Below are 21,467 nucleotides of genomic sequence, written 5' to 3'. Positions count from 1 at the left end.
AAAATTGATTAATGTTCTCATAGACTATGGAGCTCAAATCCTATTAAATTCATTGTTATATGCAATCAAAAAGCCACTTGATGTGTTTATGATTCTTAACTCATGATTTGAAGGAAAACATCAAGTAGATATTGTGAGAGTAATGACGATCGTGCATCATAATCAGTTAAGATATTTTACTGCGACGATTCCAAATCCAAGTACTTCATATATTTTAACACGGAATGCTTACTACAAATTACAGATAATAGGACATGACGTACAGCAAAGTATCTTGGGAAGTCGTAAACAATATCCACAAAATTATCTTTTCTTCTCTTTCATTTATATTGCAAATAAAATAAATGAATTTGCAAATAAAGCAAATGAATGTGATCTTGATCTGTCGTATTAAATTATTCAAACATGAGAAATGATCTATAATTATTCACTATTAATTTTAAACACAACTAAACGAAGGATAATAAATTACAAATGACCATTGTAGTAAAAAATGATGCTCTCATTCGTCAAAGGGCTTGGCGATTATCTTTTCTGAAATGCAGAAAGTAAATAAACAAATAAATGATTAATTCAAACAGGGTATAATCAGAGCTAGTAGTATTCATTGTTGTCCTTCGTCAGTGTTAGGTAACAAAAAAGAAGGAAGTTTAAAACCGAAAGAATACCGAAAATTAAATGCTAAAAGTATTAAAGATAGGAACCCATTCTTCTAGATAGAAGAACTTTTAGATCATTTGCAATCAGGAAAATTGTTTTCAACTATAGATTGGAAAAATAGATTCTTTTACGAGGGAATTGTGAGGAAGTAAAAGAATTTCTACATTTGTCACTCATGATGAACAATATGAGATCAATAAAGTTTGGTCTGGCTTTACAACAGCCTGAGTATTTTCCACATATTCATCTACCATGTATTTCATGCTCTTCTTGTAGAAAGCACTGTAACAGTTTAAATAAATGGCCTAATTATGCTTTCTATTGATCAGCAGGATAGAATAAAAGTTATAATTTGAAACTTTCATTAAATAATAAAGTAATAGTTACTTTTATCATTTAACAAAGAATTCATGACAGGTTTTTAGAACTACTGATCATTCTTTTCAAGATATTACTTTGCAATGACTGAGTATTTCCACCTTTCAAATAATCACCATTCCAATGCTTAAGATAGTAATATAATTTTTGAGATCAATGGCATTGTTTATTAATAAGGTGAATTTTGTTTTAAATGTACTGTTTCTTAATGTGCACTAAAAAGAAAAACATTCAAAACAAAAGTAAATTTCAAATAGGCTAATAAATTTGAAAAATAGAAGTATAATTTACTAAAACAATGAAAAGACTAATAAATTATAAATTCTATGAAGTATAAATAATTTAATATAATTTTTCAGTATCAACAATGTATTAGCTACCTCTTTTTAAAAAATACCATTCCAAATGAGTCTTGAAATAATTACAAAGTGAACCATTAAACACAAAATAGTTCATTCATTAGAAAAAAAAAATATATTAAAAAATTTTATTATCTTTATTCTTTGCTTGTTTAAAACTGGCAACAAATTGGCCACAGTTTTATTATTATTAATTTAACAAACAGACACATTTTTAACACGTTCTTTTAAAAACTGTTAAAACTTTGAAAACATAAAACAATGTCATTTTACTTCATTTTATCTACAAAAATACCAATTCCTGCCAACGAATCTCTTTGGTAAGAGTGGCATTACCGTACATTATTGTTTAGAAACTGGCAGGCTTTATTATCTTAACATGACCAGGCATGACTTTTATAATTATGCAATTCAACACTATCTACGTTCATTATAAAACTAAGAATAACCTTTTAATTCATCTTTTATTACAGAGAGCAGCATTAAACATTTCAAAATAATAATTTATTGCATAGTAGGCTGCTAAAACTGTCGAGTACAAAACAATGAATTTTACACTTTTGTGACACATAGTTAAGTTACAACTCCTGGATCAGTTTATGCTGACGAAATGATGCTTTTCGTTTAAATTAGTTAAAATGCTTGTGCATGTGTAACTTTTTTTACAATGTGTTATAACAATATAACTTACAGAGTTAAAAATGTACCAGAACATATGGCATAATGCATTATTTATAATGACTGTAGAAAGGGAAGGAAAAAAAACTTTTAAAATTGCTGCTATCTCATTTTATCTATACAGATACGTAAAAACATCACTCATGTAGCCCCATAAAAAGTTTTATAACCAGTAAATTTGTTTAACAATTCCTTAATAATAAATAAGTTACATCAATTTATATATTATGATAATACCCACACCTTCTACTACATACACTAGTTCACTGTTAAAATATATATTGTAGAACGTGGGAATTCAGTTTTAATGAATCATTTCATGAAAAGTATTATGCATAGCAAAACCAACTATTACCATTTGCAGTTTGCTCTTTTCAATGAATCCACTAACTTCAATTTATATGTGTGAAATTCATTCATTATACAACTGATTCCCCACATGGAAGAAATCTATAAAACAGCTGTTGAATGACAATTCCTCATATAGACGCAGTGCAAATGAACACAGGTACAGGCTTAGGTGGGTTTTTTAAAACTGCGTATTACACATCCCATCATGAAGAATCCATGTAATCAGGATCACTCCCGGAATCTTCTGACGCCGAATCTAGCAACCGTTTTCGTTTCTTTTTGTGCTTCTTTTTCACTTTTTCTTTAGACACCTTTGGTGATTTTCTGAGATGTCGAGTATGAGAGGGTGATTTGCATTTTCTTGATATCACAATCTTTGTTTTTTGCATAGATGGCTGGGAAGGCTTTGTGTCACCCTCTGTATTTTCGTTGTTGGCAGTCATTTCTGTTGTATTTGTTACAGTTGTTATTGTAATAATGGACGCTACAGGTTTAGCCTGATTGTCCTCCTCATCATCATCATCAGATGGATCAATAGTGAGCATTAACTGTTTAAAATGAAGATATTGCTGAACTAATTGCTGCCTACCTTTCATATCCAACTTTCCTTCAAGTTGGAGTTCTCCACGTTTAATAAAATCTATAACAGTTTCTGGATTGAAGCGAACATGTCCTTTACGATTAAGAGGTCTTTCATAAACTTTAGCAGTCTCATTTGGAGAATATTGCTGAATTTTATTATCAGTAAAACCATACATTTCTTTAAGCGTTTGCTTTACATATAGGAGCAATACACAACCTTGAGATGCTATAATGCACTCTTGCAAAACTGATGTATCCTCTGGAAGACGCTCCAAGATAGAATCATAATCATCATCATCATCGTCATCATCTATCTCATTATTTGCAACAGATTGTCCTGTTGCCTTTGATGCTTGCTTGTACAGAAGAGATTCACGAAAAGTCTGTAACAAGTTAGAACCGGAGACTGAAAGCATTATATCTAACTGATGCATAATAAACAAAGGTTCATCTTGTGCCATATAAGGAAAATAAGCAATATTATCTGCTATGTACAAAAGCTCTGTTAAAGGTGTTTTTGTCTGTTCATCAAACAGTTTCAACAATGAAAAAAGAAATGCCCTTCTACTCTGTCTAGTTGATCTCATAACAGAATATAAAAATCCATTTCTACTGACAGGTGTATCGGGTGTCCGAAAACCTCGCAAAATTTCATCCTGACTTCGTATTAATTGCTGCATTTTAAATGACATTCTGACACCTAACATTGCCTTCATCTGAATAAAACCAGGATATTTCTTTTCTATTTCTTGAAGTAACTGATCAGCTTTAGTTCTAACAATTGGATCATCATCAGAACCCAAACATACTAAATATGGTACTATTTGCACAGGATGTACTAAACCTTGCCCAAGAATCAATTGAATAACTTGAAGAGACGCTTTACGAACATTTATTTCTGTGTGAAGAACACATTCAAGAACTTGTTTTAAATAAAGTTGAATGACTGTACTCGCCATGCCAGATGTTATATCACCCATTTCTTTTAAATCTTCAGACTTTGAGTTCTTGCTCCATTCAGCATCTTTCTGAATCATTCGCAGTTCTTCTTCAATAAGATAATTTGTTATGTTTTTCAAAACCTGACATTTAAGTATGCTCGAGACTCCAGGAGAAGTAAGCAGGTAATGATATAAAGATTTTACTTCTGGACCAAGCATAAATTCATAATGCCTTATCATTATGAAGCCAAGACCTGTTAAAGCTTTCAATCGAATGACTTCATCATGATGCTGATTGAAATACAGAATGCCTTCAAAAACCCGATCTTTCAGAGAGATATTGCTATTTCGATCTGGACAAGTATCCATGGCATCAAAATCAAAGTGACGACAAAACAATCCAACAGTGTAAAGAGAACGTAATAGTTTTGGACGCATTGCTTTCAGATTATGGTTACCAGGATTTTTTTCATACTCTTTCTTACATACCAACAAAACAACAAAAAATTTTTGAAAACAATCCCTAACAAGTTGGTAGTTATGGGTAACTTTGTTAACAACAGCCCCAAGGCAACTAACACAACTAGGAAGTAATCCCATGTGTTGACGAAGAATTAACTTTACCATGTCCTCTTCTATTTGGGCTAGAAATGTTTCACTAGGATGTTCTATAAGCGGCACAATTAATTCTAATGTCTGTGCAACATTTTTTAATAACAAAAAATCAGAATGTGTATTACATCGCATACTGAGATATGGTTGAATGGTTGTAGCATGTGGAACAACAAAAGGGGGGTATATTTTACTAAACAGATGTAATGTTGCTAAACAAGCTACAAGATGGGGGCTAGCGCCACCATCAACATTTTGAGAAGATTCTTCTAACTGCAAAAGATTTTCAACTAAACAATCTACTATCTGTTTACAAGACTTTATAACAGATTTATAATTACTATCTTCTTTGTTCTTTAATAGATTTGTAAGTAATTGTTCGAACCATTCTAATCCAGTGTCTCGACAAGCTTCTACCACATGTGTTATATTCTTAACTTTCTGAAGAATTCTCTGCGGGTTTTTTTCCGAAGTTGGTGTGAACCACATACTTTGAAAAACTTCTCCGACCAGCTTCTTTATGCCATCTTCATCATTCACACGACGAATGATCTTGACACATATTTCTGAGGTCTTTGGAAAATCTGGATGCTCAAGACAGATGTCTTTTAATATTTTGATTACTCGTTTACGAACACTGACACCAGTATCTAGAATTCGTTCAGTTAGCATTTCATAATACTGACTTATGAGCTCAGGACGGATTAAAATAAATTTGCCCAACAAGTCAACTGCAGCCTCTCGCACGCTGGTTGAATGATCTAGCAGCCTCCCATGAACACCTTTCTGCATATCTGGACGAGACAAAATGCTTGGATCAGCCTCAACAACAAGAGTTAAACATTTCATTGCTTTAGTACGTACAGCGACAGCCGTTTCACTAAGCACACGTAAAATCTGAGACAAGTACAAATCAAAACTCTTGGAGAAATATCTGGTCGAAGCTAAATACTGCGATATTAATTCTGCAGTTTTATAATCAATATGTTCTTCTTCTTTCATATTAACTTTAGGAGGTTCTTGTTTCTTGATAACTGTCAAAAGAAATCGTTTCCTCTCCTCTGCCAAGGCAAGTATTTTGGCATTCACTTCATCATTTTCTACTTTTGATTCCTCCTTGTTCTTTTCTTCGTCTTCTTCATCTTCCTCCTCTTCTTCTTCGTAAGTAATTTGGGATGATCTCCTCCGAGAAGTTCGTGCTCGCTTAATTTTGATTTTATTACTACGAACAGACTGATCCAATTTGTCCGCTTTTTCGGCTTCTTCTTTTGGGAAATTTAATGATTTATTTGATCGTTTAATTTCAGCAGCTGCATCCCGATACCACTGAGCAATGTAAAATCTACGTGCAAACTGGAGAGCTGGGTCACTTTCTGCATTTGAATCAAGATACTGTAGAAGAGCTTTCTGAAGTATTTGAGTTTCATCTCGTTTAGCAGTCCTCTTTTTATTTTTCTTCTTGCTTTTTGAGGTACTGGAATCAAGATCATCAATTCCTGACATTATTCTCTGGATAACATCATTTATCATATCTTTACGATCTTGACTAGTAACAGCATCCTTCCGCAAGCGCGCTGCTACAACTCCTAAATAATCTAAAGATGCAACCCTAAGTGTCATTTCCATAGATTTATTACTAAAATTCCTCACTAATATTCTTCCTAAAACAGAAAGTAACAGTTCTGATGCTGGCCATTCGGGTTTATTAACTGTGCTCAACAAATCTTGGACAAAGTTTTCAAATAAGGGTCTGTAATCCATTTCTTCATTTTTTGTACCACATTTTTTTAAAAATACAGAAAGAAAATTAACAGCAGTCGTAACTGATGCTTCATAAGATGTAATAAAAAGAACATCTTTATCAACATAAATTTTTTCTTTAGTTTCGGGATTGTTGGGGCGTTCTTCATTAGAAAGGTATTCAGCTTTTAGATCTGGTTCTGGTAATTTAACAACACTGTGAATCAACTGCAAAACCAAAGCTGTTAGCATCTGTATGTTTTCTTCTGAATTTAAACGGTAATTTCTCAAGCTTCTTTTGCTTGTTGGTAATCTCGCAATTGATGCTAATATATCTTCTAATATAAGCTGTCTGTGCTTTTCATATCGCGAGAAAACAGTCGTCACCAGACGAAGAGCATTCAATTGTAATTCACTTATACCTTCTACAAAAAAGGGGCTTACTCCTAAAGTTGAAACCTGCAAAATGATGGTATCTGTTAATGTTTGCAATTCTAATAATTCAGCCAACAAACTAACAGTTTCGTGCAATTTGTTATACAGCTGGAGTATAGATTTTTCCTTGACTCTATGTGCATGAGCTCTCTTCTGCTTTATATTTCCAGCATATCCATCCTTAGATTTTGGATCTAGTCTATATGCAGGATCAAACACTGGGAACACTGTATTTTGCAGCTGATACTTCAGAAAAAGAACAATTCTCTCGATTACATCCTCTAAAAATACTTTTTCAGGCATATTCTGAGATGTCATAACATACAGAGCAGTCAATGATGCTTCAGCACTTCGCATAACTCTCTCCATTGTTAATTCCAAAAATAGACGGGCTTCTTCTTCATCTTGCTCTTCCATACCCTGTACAGGAAGTAATTTTGCTCCATCAATAATATTCCTCTCCAAAATTGTAAGCAATCGCACTAATCGTTCAGGTGGAAATTGGTTCATTGCATGTAGCCTTTTAAGTTTCGCTGCTTCATTGCTCAGATCTTGCAACTGATTTAGAGGTATAAGCACTTCTGCAGCACACTCTGCATCTTCATCTATCACAGCAGAAAAATCAATATCTTCCACAGAATCAAAGATAGCATCTACAGTTCTTGAAAAATGCTGATAAGTATTTGTATCCATTAAATCCTCCACAGAAAGTGGTTCAGAAGCGAATTCTTTTTTAACTTTTTTGCTCTTCAATTTCTTCACTTTAAATGGTGATACATCAAGTTTTTCTGAGATAACGTCTTCCTTGAAAGAACCATCACTGTTTTCGTCGTTTGAACCAAGAGATTCCATATAGGTTGCTTGCTGGCTTGTACGCCTTCTCTTCTTAACTCTTTCACTTAGAGAGCTAGTATTATTATAGATCTTATCATCTACTACAATACTATTTCTTTTCAAACCCTTATCCTTCACAACTTCTGAATTTTTACGATTAACAGGGCAATATTCATTATTTCTTCCTCTTCTACGAGATGACGCCTTATTAGTTTCAAATTCTTTACAGGTTGAGAACCTCCTTTGGTTATTCATTTCAATGTTTTTACTTGGTGTAGGATGTTTAATCGGCTCTGGAGAGGAAGAACTTTTTTGTGTTTTTATGAACTGTTTCACACTCTTTTGTGCAAGAAGTTGCTCCTCAATACTTAACTTTGATAAAACTACCAAAGGTTCAGAGGCAACTTTCAGTTTATCGTCTTCAGGTACCATAGCATTTTCGTTTTTCTCTTTTGATTCTAAATGATTATTTGGTTGGTTTTCTTTGAATATTTCTAGTTCAGGCACAGATAATGGCTGAATATTTTCAACCATAGATACATTTACATTATTGCTTACACTATATACATTTGTTTTGGAAAATGAATTGTGTGAAATATTATATGAATTATTTGGTACAGGCTGCCATTGCTCAAAGATTGGCTTTTTCATACAATTAATATGCATCTGTGGAACAGTAGGTCCAACTATAACACTGGATGAATTTATATGCTGTGCTGAAGATGATGATGATGATGAAGATATATCATTTGGGTTGTTTAAAGGCGATATAAGAGGAGAGCAGTTTGGTGCTAAGCCTCCTATTACTTGTGGTGGAATCAGAATGTGATTTTCTGTCCTATCATTCTGTTTTGTATTTATTGCTGAAAGATCAATATCATCAACGCAGTTTCCATTGCTAAATGGATGTATTGCAGCCGATGATTGAGATACATTAATAATATGTTGATTGACAAGCGGAGAATTAAATATTTGTGGGCTTTCTTGCAAACCTGAGGATAAGGAATCAGTTGTCCCTTGGGAAATGGCATTATGGTGGAGAGGAGTGATTGGATGTTGACCAGATGATACCACAGGATTAGCATATGGAGAATATGCCGCAGGTGATTTGGGTGGCACCACATTTAATGTTTTGCTTTGTACAATTCTTGCACCTTGTGGTGTTGGGGGATGCTCAAGTGGAAAATAATTTGGACTGTTGTCTTGAGTTGGACGAGGCTGACAAGGTGAAACTGCAGTTGCTGTAAAAGCATGTGGCTGTGAATGCACTGGAATATTTGAACACTGCCTCTGCAGCCACTGCCCAGGAGGTACATGGTGTTCAATACTTCCACCATGAAGCTCGTGCATTGAGCCTTTGAAAAGGCCAGGATTTGTACCGAGCAAATACTGCACAAGTTGCGATAATTGTCCACTATGGGAACCACTTCCATAATAGCCATCTTTCACTTCAATATGATCTGTGACTGTACAGCCTAATGCATCAATGAGCGGTGGGATTAATATGGACTCTTGAGTACTCAAAAGTCTCCTTGCTTCTTCAGAATCTCTCAAATGAGAAAGAAGACTTTGGTGTCCTGTGACACTTGGCAGTGGTGTAGGAAGAGGCAATTCTAACAAAAGGTCAGTCAGGCTTTGTATACCAGCTAAAGTTGTAATAGGTACACTAGGTCCTTCCCCATTCATCATGACTCACACATGGGGGAGCCCAGTTCTATCTGGTGACCATCGTGCAGACAAAATTAACAAAATTCAGACCAGGAGGACTGCAACAGAGACGAAAAACATATTTTAATAAATTAATAAATTACAAAATCAAATCACAGTAAAAAAACATTATATATATAAAGAGTAGTGTAAGTTAAATACAACATTTTGTATTTAATGGAATTAATTTTATATCATCCACCTGCGACTACTGATAAATTCAAGAATAACATACATACGACTTAATTTGTCATAAATGCAAAATTATATTAAATAAGTACTTTTTACAAGGAAATTCAAAAATCCTTCAGCAGATTTTAAAAATGTGCATATGACGTTTCTTTAACATAGAAATCACCAACAAGGTACACAAGGTGTATAGTAGAACTGTGGATAGTGGACACCCTATGACCTAATAGTTAAGGTCCACTATCCTCTTTATAAAAAAAATTATTCCAACGGCCCCTGATTCCATAATAGTTATTCATCTCAAACAAAAAAAATGTTACAAATGATATATTTTATATGTTTATTTATCTATTACAAATCACAAAATAGAAATATAAACGACCATCAAATGTAATTAAAAATTGTTTATTTAAACTTTATAAAACAAAAAATCTCACAGAAATAAAAATAATATCAAACTGCCAAATTTAGTAATGTGTAACCTTTTCCTTTACTTAAACAGCAAATAAGTTTCCAAATTTTCTTTTTCTTTTTTTCATACATTTTTATGGAATGCCACCCCCATTAAGTACATAAATCATTAGAGACAAGCATAAAGAATAAAATCATAAGAGACAAGCATATATTTCCTATTGTAAAAATGTCATTCGAGTCTTTAAATTGATGTCAAAATTTTTAAAAAGTTGCTTTATTTCTATAGTCATATTTAGCAAGACATTTTTGACACATTACAATTAAAAAAAACAGTTCTGCAAACATAACTGACAAAGTTAAAAAAGACAATATTTTAAAAAATTTTTATGATTGCTTCCAGGAAGATCCACCTTATCAATGGGTGGCGTTCGCTCGAGATAATCATTGATCAGTTACACCCATTAAGTTCCAACTTAATTTAAACCATAGATTTCAGTAAATTTCTTATAAATTTTGTTAGAAACACAATGATTAAAATAACTGTTGTTAATTTTAAATAAATCTCAGCATGGTCCTTAAAGACAGAACATTTGGTAGACATAGAAAAGAAAAGAACACAGATATTGACGATTACGCACGCAGCATCATGTTAAGCAGTTCGCGGGAGGAATGCGCCAGAATGAAGTCAGAAGTGTAATCACACAGATATTCCTACGCGAGAAAAATAGTCCGCTCGCTTCATCCCAACACACCCCTCCTGCAAGTGACATTTTTCGAGCATTTATAATAATACACACAAAAATTATTCAGTACACACAACAACACAAAAATTGCATGCACATACAAAAATTAAGAGATTAACGAAATATTTTTCACAGAATATTTTAACTTTTTTTCACTCACAGCTTTTGTAAGAAAATCTGCAATCAACAATTATGTTTGAACATATTCTAATTTAATTACATTGTCTTCCAACCGATCTTTTACAAAATGAAAACGTAAGCTCATATGTCTTGATTTAATTGAAGATCTGGTGCACTTAATTCACTGAGTTGCTGCTCGACTATTTGAGTTTAAGGTTACAGCATCATTTGTAAATTATTTACAGTATAACTCAGTTAATAAATTTACAGTCCAAATAATGTCTTTACATATTTCAGAAATAGCAAATAACTCAGCTTCAAAAGTTGACAGACTGACACTTTTTTGTTTATGACATTTCCATGAAATTAATGAATTACCTAATAAAATTACATCACCAGAGAATGATTTGCCATTTTCTGCATTACCCCAACCAGCATCAGAACTTGCATTAAGCAAACCAAATTTACTGTCATAAAACAATTTTTTTATCTTTTGAACCCATTAAATATATTAGTACTCTTTTAGCCAAATTATAGTGCCTTTTTTCTGGTTTATGATTAAATTGTGACAAATATGTTGTTACAAATGATAAATCAGGCCGCGTTCTATTAGCTAAATATAAAAGTTCACCAATTAATTCTTAATACATCGTGATGCCAATCAGTTCACTTGTGGAAGGGTAACTCTTATCTTCTCCTTTTACAATTGGAGTTTTAACACTTTTACATTATTTTAGATTATGTTTAACCAATAATGATTCAATATATTTAGACTGCCACTAATACCATTTTCACGCTTAACAATTTCCTTGCCTAAAAACTTACCGGTTTTGTTCTCATGTAATTCAAATATGCTTTTGATGCTATTTACAATCTCTTGATACATTTCATTATTAGAAAAAATTGCTAAATCATCTCCATACATACATAATATAAAAATATTTTTACTAACATTTTTAATGAACACACAATTGTCAGAAGCCAGTTGCATCAATCCAAATTTTTCTAATTTACCTTTTACAGTCACATACCAGTTTCTACCAGATTGTGGTAAGCCATAAATACTCTTTCGCAACTTACAAACTTTTTCATCTCCAATTAATTTTTCATATCCAGGTGGAGGTAACATATAAACAGTTTCTTCAATATCACTACATAAATATGGAGTTTTAACATTATATTACTATATTATATACTTTGAATTTCTAAAATTTGTAATAAACATTTTCCATACAATTAAAAAAAATTATTTAACTCCTATGCTGATGTGAAAGTTAATAAGTATCAATTCATTTTCTAACCATTGAAATAGAGTTCAGCAAATTATATAGTCACGTTTGAGGGGAATGTAAAATATGAATGATTCTGTAGCTGTTTAATGTTTTAATGAAAAAAATAATAGTGAAGTTTTTAGTTTTAAAATTAATTGAACATCCAATCACAAAATCGCTTTTTTAGCGTATTTCTGTGTTAAATTTGATATTCACAATTTAATCAATGAAATATCAATACAGACACATTATGCAATTATTAGATTTTTTTTGCACGTAAACCTGTCATTATTAATGAAAAATTAATAAAATTAATGGGACAGTAATATATCCCAGGATTAAAAAAAACTATTAATAAAATAAATATAGCAAGTAAAAAAATTGAAAACAACAATAAAAATCCATTATAAACAGTAACATACAGAATGTATTAACAGGAATCCCACTAACGAAATGAGTAAACTACAGATATTCACATAAAAGGTAGAGCGAATAAAGAGCGATAAATTAACCGTAAAGTAAACCTGTGTTTTTCGATTTATCATACAGCAAATGCCCACATGACGTCACGACATTCGTTTTCCCCTGCCATTCCCACGTTTTGTCCACGAAAGAGTAAACGGTATTTGATCGTCTGATAAGGTCTTGAAAAATAAATAAAAATTTAAAATATAAATATCTGCGAGTCTTTTGGGTGACATGTCGGTCACGTCATCCTAACGCGTGGAGCTACAGCGAAATGGCCAAGTGCAAATAAAAATAATGGTATTGATAATGACTGGTTATCATGGCACACAATAACAAATACTGCCCATCCGTGTTTGTTGCGCCATCACAACCAAAAGGGTGTTATCCACAACATAGAGGTTAACATTCAAAACGCCACAAGGATGACCCATTTGCTTGCTTTACTTCAGTTAGTTACTTTTTACACATTTATGTGAATATTTGGAAAAAGATATTCAAGATCAGCTTTATTCTCTGAGAAATACGACCAATAACTGCATAATCGCTAGAGAAAATCCATAATAAATTTCGAAACAGTTGAGTTAAAAGAAACTGACTTAAGTAAAGAGATCGCATATTCTGGACAATGTGCTACAAATCTGGCTGCAAAGGATTTTGGATCCCTCAATCCCTCTGATGGATGACATGCATAACCTAGTTTTATGGTATGTCATTTAGAAAACAAGAACTACAAAAAGAGATGAAGATACTTTTATACTATATTGTGATGATATGCATTTCAACTTGCCTGGCATTAATAGATACACTCTAAAATAAGGCACTGAATTTATTTTAAAGATTGATCAAGCAACGATATATTAGCCAGAAAAAATAAAAAAACTAACTGATCCTTTGACATAATTGTGTTTTGTTATCACCAACAAAACATGTTGTTGAATATGTCAGTGGCTGAGACACAGTATACGTTACAGTAAATATAACAAACTGGTGATTATGTATAATTACCGGATTAATCACCTTCACTGTAACATATACAAGATTTCAGATACAGAAAAGTACTAAGATAAGAACCCAAAATCCAAATTCTGCAGAAATTATGACTTCCTCACAAAAAATTTGATGCTGCACTTTTTATAATTCACATCAAGATAATAGATTGGATAAAGGGTAAGCTGCTGCCCTCTCCTAAGGAAAAAAGGTTCACAAAAGAAATCGTTTTACCAGTTCTGGTAGATGAAACTTCCCGTATTCAGTATTTAAAGAAAGTTCAGTTTTTTTTGTTTGTTTTTTTTGGGTTTTTTTTCCTCCATACAAATACAAATTACCTTATAGTTGGAAAATGCAACCAACTATCATAGAGCCTGCAGAAAAAGTGTATAAACAAGGAAACAAAACATTAGATCGAGTTTACTCTCAAGATACATAATGCAAAAATTTAATTTAAAAAACATATTTGGCAAAGGAAATATAACTGCTTAGATAAGGTACAAGCAGCCCTTCAATTACAGTAAGTTCCTTCAAGTGAGGTTTGAGTCATTTCATAAAAAACTTTGAAATCGGCAAACAGCTGTAAAATGACGTAATCTTATCAAAATAGAATATATAAAAAAATCTTATATTAATGAATTATCCATAAAAGTCTTTTAATAATTTAAATTGTCATAATGCATCTGTTTGCAATATGATAAAAGCCCTAATTTTTTTTTTACTTAAATTCTAAAATCTAAGACTTTTTGTGTGAATTCAAAATGTAGCATATGATTCTTAAATATAAATTATCTGTCTTCAGACAATTAAAAATCTATTAAAAACTTAAAACCATAGTCTATATAATCTTAATATAAAGGGTTTTTTTTATTTGTTATTTTTTAAATATTTATTTATTATGCTATTTTTTCCAAACTTTAGGTCCTTTGCGTAAACTAAAGATTCAAGGTTAAAACCTTTCGCAAATTGTTTTATTGATTAGAATTCAAACATGCAACTTGTGAGCCCCATTAGAATTTAATGCTAGAAAAATCAAAGGGTTTTTTTTATCTTCTTAAATCCACTTCATTTAGTATCCTGCATTGGAACAAATTAACAATATTTGATAAAATACTTATGAAAATAAATTTAAAAAATCACACAACTCAAGAAAAATTATATGCTGACTTCTGACATGGGAGTCGTTCCAACATTTAATTTTACTTACCAATTCACCATCCTCATTATGTCTGCTGCCATGAAGCAGACATGATAAATTTATTTGTTTGAAGCTAGCCCATTATTCTATTCAAAATGGAAATGCATGAAACAATAAGCTGTTAGCTGAAATACAAAGACAAAAGGATTTAGATTTTTTTTAAATGATATTAAAATGTTAAAAAAACTCATAAAAAATATTAAAATTTAAAATAAATACATTCTTAGCCATATTTTGAAAATAAGACTTTTGTAGAAACTTATTATAAAAGAGTTATACTTTCATGAATAAAAAAATTTGAAAATCTGTTATGAAAATTTATATGTACAGTAACACTGCAATTTAACTTCATTATTGTTCATATTCTTTCCAAAAAATACATCATTTTCACTATTTCACTCCAAAATTAGCTAAAATAAATGTAAATATTCATTGTAATTTTTCCATTTATATATAAATCTAGTGTTTTTAATACCATAGAAAATCAGAATTTATAAATTCCATTTATAATCTAAATAGATAAAGGTAGATTAAATACCTCGGTCTACTTTTGCCACAGTCATTGCTTAATACAGTGTAGAACGATTTCTAAAATCTTCCACAACAGCCTGGAATCTACTCGTATATTCTGCTTTTGTTCTAAGTTACTTACTTTCCATTCTTCCTGTAAAAATAATGAAAGACACTCAGGTACACTAGTTAAAAAATAATGTGTAATTATTACATTTTGGACAAAACATTTTGCATAATCCTCTCATTCACCATCCAAATAGTTCATATTCTGAAGTCACATACTAAAAGAAAACAACACTGTAATAATTGGTAAAATCTACTACTGATTATCTCTTAAAGCGTAACTGTTAAGTACTTTGTTACCAATGAGTCAAGTTGGCGCGCTCCCATTCTAAGATTGCACCCTTTTGTAACTGCGCAGGTCATGACCCGCCAGAAGAAGATTGAAGACTGAACGAGATGTTATACCGTTGGTAGCAGAGAGATTCCCAGTGGCGGATTTCAGCACAGACGTTGGAGGCGGTCACCTTGTGACTTGAGACCTGAGGGGGGCCTCAAAATCAATATCGTAATGTTAAAACGGCAGTATTTATTATTATTTTCATAGGAGACCTGCACGCAATTTTTTTCCATCCTTTACTGAGGAAAAAAAAAAGAAACTCATTGAAAATGAAGAGTCAAAGGAAACATGGGGGGGGGGGTAATAATTATGTATGGGAAAAACCAAAAATAAATAATTTTAAAAATAGTAATATTCGAGAAATTTCTACGATTTAAAAAAAAACTATAAAAATTTTGAGAAAAAACCCCTCGAAATATCAAAACCATTTGTTTCAAACAAATTTCAATATGATTAGCAAAATCATATTGATTTGAATAATATTAACTCAGGCAGATATACCATACCATCATGATCTAAATGCTTTTTTTTTTCCGGAACAAATGAGTAATTGTGTTTTAATTATTTGACCTGCAAGAATAGTGTACTCGAATGCATTATAAATAAAATTAATTTTCTGTTAAATTTCCGAATATTTCTCTCAGAATTTATTTATTTCAAATTTGTTTGCAAATCCGTGAGATAAATCTTTTCTCCCTTCTACTTATTTTTGTTGGCTAACTGCCTCACAAATTGACAATTCTCAGCTAACATAAGATAACGAAAAAAAGAATATATATATATATATATATATATATATATATATATGTAATGATAATTTAACTCTAATTTCAATTTAGTTAATTTTCATAGTAACTTCATCTTAATTTAGCCCATAGTAACTTCATTCTAAAATATTCTCTTATTTCGTGATCCAATTCCACTGTCTCTACTTAATTAATTCAAGAGAAGCTTTGTTAAATTGTTGAATCAGCTAAAATCTAACTTTCCCACACTACGCGTGAAGAGATAACATACCGCTGATCATGCAAATTCTTTTTTAAAATCTCCCTGTGTTTCCCCTACCTCCTCCGCGCCTGTAATGAAAATCCCTATCGAAATCTCATAATACATTAGCACTGTGAAGAAGTATTTTCCTTATCAAAATCATAGGTTATATAAGACCAGGGATAAAATGTCCAAGAGCTCTTCCCTCATTCCTCTCTGTGTCGTTCTGTGTGCTCGTCGCTTGTACATATGCTTGCTTCTTCAAAATGAAATAAAACGACGTCACGAAATTAAAAGTATCTTCATTGTCTTCAAACTGCATCATGCTTCGCAACAAATAATATTACATATTAAAAAGTCGACAAGGATAGTTTCCTGTGAAAAATTATGAAATGAACTAAAAGAATTAAAATTAAATCCGCTGGCCAGATTTCAACGTTGCAATGCGCTAGCCGTGCTCCAAAGATGACTTCGGTCCAGGTTCGCCCAGCTGCGATGTTTTCACCGCCGTCTGCTTCGGCTGCCTCCGGCCACATCGTTTCACGCAAACCGTAGTCCGGGATCCGGTCCAGTTCCCGTTGAATCCTATGCCTTCCACAACCTGTGACTTCATCCGAACACTGTTGTCATGTGTGTGCTCCTTATATCTTCAAAGAGTTGGGGCTCCTTGTCATCATAAAAATTTTCTTGCTCCTTACCTGTGCTGAATAATCCCGATCTCGACGTCATTTCCATTTTATATCATCACCACAATATAATACTCGCCAGTGGTCTCCAGTGCTAAATTGAATCAACCAGATTTTCAAAATATCACTTGTGTTTTACGTCATCACCAAAATAATAGTCACCTGCCGTAGTCTTCAGTCTCCAGTTCCAGTGCTCAAAATTGCATTTTGTGATTAATTAAAAAAAAAAAATGATTATTCTTCAAAAAGTGTTTAGTGTTTCCCGACTCAACAGCGAAAAATCAAGATTTATATTGTGTGTTTTTCTTTTCTTTTGATTTTCATTTTTGAATTTTAGAATTATTGCAAGTTATATTTTTATAATATTATTTAAAATATTGAATTTTAGTCTTTTATCAAGTCTATTTTTTAAAATTTTATGCATAAATATATAATGTTTTTTATTTGAAATACTTTAATGTGTTACGAGCTAGAAAAATGACTGACCCAGATAAAATAAATGTGTCTAGCCCTCAAAGTAAAGAAAATAAAATTGATAAAGAAAATGATCAAATAGCCCAAGAACCCTCCATAATCCCTTTTGATCCTGAAAATGGGATGAAAGTGGATTTATGGTTGGGATATTTTAACAAAATTTGTCAAGAAAATAACAAAAATGATTTGTGGAAAATTAAAAATATTGCTAAATCTCTAAAAGGGTCAGCTTTAACACATTATATAAATAGTTGTTTAAATATTGATAATTTTGATGATTTATATTGTATATTAATTGAACAATTTATTCAACCCAATATTGTTAATTTTTCTGATTTTTCACAATTGAAATTTAATTCAAAAAATGGTAACTTAGTTGATTATTTCCATCAAAAATTAAATTATGGCAGACAGTTAGGCCTTAATCCACAATTGATTTTAGAAGGTCTTACTGATGGGCTGCCAACTCAACTAAAACAATTAGTTAGCATAAAAGCTCCTAATACCCCTATAGAATGGCTTGCAATAACAGCTAAATTATTAAAAATGGAAGAATCTTCAGAACCAAACCCAGGCAGGTGTAATGAAACTAAAATCAGAATAAGACAACCAGAACCTTTTACACCTAGGCATAACTTTAATTATAAATTTCAAAATTCTTTTACTCCTCGAGCTCCCAATAATTTTAGACAAAATTTTCATAATTCAATAATGCCACATCCCAATAATTACAATAACTATAATCATAATTTGCATTTTCAACAAAGATTACCACCTTCTCCCTGTAGAATTTGCACTGAAATAGGTATTCCAAATGTTTATCATTGGACACAAACATGTCCTTTTTATCAACCTCACTTTATGACCAATACTCCAATAACAGCCAATGTGACTTCCCCGTGCACAGAGGTCCCTCTTGGTTGTTTTCAAAATCCTCAAAGGAGACCAAATTCTTCTAATGAGGCCCCTAGCCCAGCACAGTTACAATTATTAGTGTCCGGACACATCTCAACTTTACCAAGTCTAGCTAACTTGGACAATGTTTATAACCCTCACAGTAATATAAATATTGTTATTGACACAGGATCCACTCTTTCAATTATATCTGCAGATACTGTAAAAAAACTTAATTTGACAAGAAAAAATGTATACCCTATTCGAGTCAAACAAGCCCATGGAACATTCCAATTAACACAAATTTGTGACATATATTTAAAAATTGGCCAAATAAATAAGAAAATCAAATTATATATTATGGACAATCCTTTACCATATATTATTTTAGGACTACCAGATTGTAGTTTATATAAATTAATTATAGATTGTGACAAAAATAAAATATTTCAAAATGGACAAATTATTACCAATTTGCATACCAATAATAATTATCTGTCTTTACATATTGTTGAAAATGATAACCCTAGTGATAATAAGGTCAGGGTAGTGAATACCTCAGAGGAAATTTTCCCACCTCTGATTGTAAATAAACTATCTGAACCTGTATTATCTCTGGTGTCAGAATATTCTCATGTGTTTGCAAAAAATAAATATGATGTTGGTAAAATAAGAATGGAACCCTCTAGAATAAATTTAACATCTGATTTACCAGTTTCACAAAGGGCTTATAGAACCTCTGCTACTGATGAAATTGAAATAAACAAGCAAATTAAAAATTTGTTAGATGTAGGTTTAATAAAAGAATCTACTAGTAATTATTCCTCCCCTGTAACATTAGCATATAAAAGAGATGAAAATAGAAAAAGTAGACTTTGTATTGATTATCGTAAAATTAATTCCCTTTGTAAATCTGAGGCAGAGCCTCTCCCTAGAATAGATACCTTGTTAGATAAATTAAGTACTGCTAAAGTTTTTTCAACTTTGGATCTTGCATCTGGATATTGGCACATACCCTTGCATGAACAAGATAAACATAAATTGGCATTTGTAACTACTGAAGGTTTATATGAATTTCAAGTCCTACCTTTTGGCTTTAAAAATGCACCTGCAATATTCAATAGAACTATTCGTAGAATTTTAAATAAACATAAATTTTCAAATTTTGCATGTCACTATTTTGATGACATAGTAGTTTTCTCTAACTCATTAGAGGAACACTATGATAATTTAAAACAGATTTTTCAAATGTGTGAAAAAGAAAACATTAAATTAAAATTTTCTAAATGTGTGTTTGCTCAAGATAAAATTAATTTCTTGGGGTATGAAGTCAAAGAAGGATGCATTTCTCCTGATAATCATAATATTGAAAGTATTAAAAAATTACAACCTCCAAAAAATGTCAAGCAACTTCAAGGTTTTCTTGGCTCTGTAAATGTTTATAATAAGTTTATTGATTCTTATGCTAAAATAAGAGAACCCTTAAATAATCTTCTTAAAAAAGATACATCATGGCAATGGACAGAAGACTGTCAAAAAGCTTTTGAAATGTTAAAAAATAAATTGATAACTAAACCAGTGTTGCAACTATATAACCCTAATTTACCTCTTCATGTTTTTTGTGATGCATCTCAGGTAGCCATTGGAGCTGTTCTAAAACAGCCTGACTGTTCTGGTAAATTACATCCTGTATCTTATCATTCAAGAACTTTACGATCTTATGAAAAAAATTATTGTATAACTGAGTTGGAATGTTTAGCAATAGTAGATGCCCTTGATAAATTTTATTACTATTTACATGGGAAAAAATTCATAATTCATACTGATCATGCTGCTCTTGTTTGGCTTAAAAATGTAAAAAATTTAAGGGGAAGATTATTTCGTTGGTCTTTAAAATTAAGCATGTTTGATTATGAAGTTAAAAATTTAAAGGGAACTGCTAATGTTGAAGCTGATATATTATCAAGGCATCCTACTGCTCAATATCTCCAACATTCTGTGCATTTATTGGAATTAGATGAGATAAAACACTATCAAAATTTAGACAATTTAGATAATACTAAATATAAAAATATTAATGATGTACTTGTAGTTAAAAAGAAAAATTTATTTAAAATAGTTGTACCTTTTTCTCTTAGGAGAAAAGTTTTACAAACAGCTCATGAACAATTTGGGCATCCAGGCACTCAAAAAATGATAAATTTAATTACTCCTCAGTATTATTGGCCCCATATTACTAAAGATATTGCACTTTTTGTTAAACATTGCGATATTTGTCAATTAAATAAAAAGAAAAAGCAAAAAAGATTTGGCCTTTTACAGACTGTGCCCCCCACAGATCGTCCTTTTAAATGTCTTTCTGTCGATACTGTTGGTGGATTTAACTATTACAATTCAACTAAAAAATTTCTTCATATAGTAATTGATCATGCGACTAGATATGTTTGGGCTTTTCCTTCCAAAAATGAAAATTCTGAAACTTATATTAATATATTAAAACAAGTTTTCCAAATTCAGGTTCCTTCCAAATTATTAACTGATAGAAATGGTGCTTTTACCTCATCTAAATTCAAACATTTCCTCAGAAATTACAGTGTCAAGCATCTGTTAACATCTTCACATCATCCACAAACTAATGGGAAATGTGAAAGAGTTAACCAGTCAATAGTAACTAAATTAAAGTGCAAAGTCAATTCTTCTCCTACTAAAATTCCTTGGACTAAACTTTTAGAACAAGTAATCAATGAATATAATTTAACACCACATTCAGTCACAAAATTTCCTCCTGCATATTTGTTATTTGGCACTTTACCTTATCCTCCTCCCTTAACTCAAAATCAATTCTA

General features: G+C 31.6%; 1 protein-coding gene across 11 annotated transcripts in view; it reads right to left on the bottom strand.

Moving 5' to 3' along the window:
• Positions 1 to 1,438: 1,438 nt before the first annotated feature.
• The window catches only part of LOC129958134 (nipped-B-like protein), a 96,892-nt gene continuing 76,863 nt past the window's right edge, over positions 1,439 to 21,467 (bottom strand). For all 11 annotated transcript variants that reach the window (XM_056070337.1, XM_056070344.1, XM_056070338.1 and 8 more), the window contains 3 exons: positions 15,206 to 15,331; positions 14,677 to 14,792; positions 1,439 to 9,336 (listed from right to left, as the gene is read on the bottom strand). In XM_056070337.1, coding sequence (XP_055926312.1) covers positions 2,630 to 9,259 — 6,630 coding nt within the window. In that variant the 5' untranslated portion in view covers positions 9,260 to 9,336; positions 14,677 to 14,792; positions 15,206 to 15,331 and the 3' untranslated portion in view covers positions 1,439 to 2,629. The remainder of the gene's footprint in view (positions 9,337 to 14,676; positions 14,793 to 15,205; positions 15,332 to 21,467) is intronic.

Source organism: Argiope bruennichi, chromosome X1, assembly GCF_947563725.1.
Source record: "Argiope bruennichi chromosome X1, qqArgBrue1.1, whole genome shotgun sequence".
NCBI classification, from domain to species: domain Eukaryota; kingdom Metazoa; phylum Arthropoda; class Arachnida; order Araneae; family Araneidae; genus Argiope; species Argiope bruennichi.
Note: the sequence above shows the minus strand (reverse complement) of the source record. Positions and strands in the feature narration are given on the sequence as shown.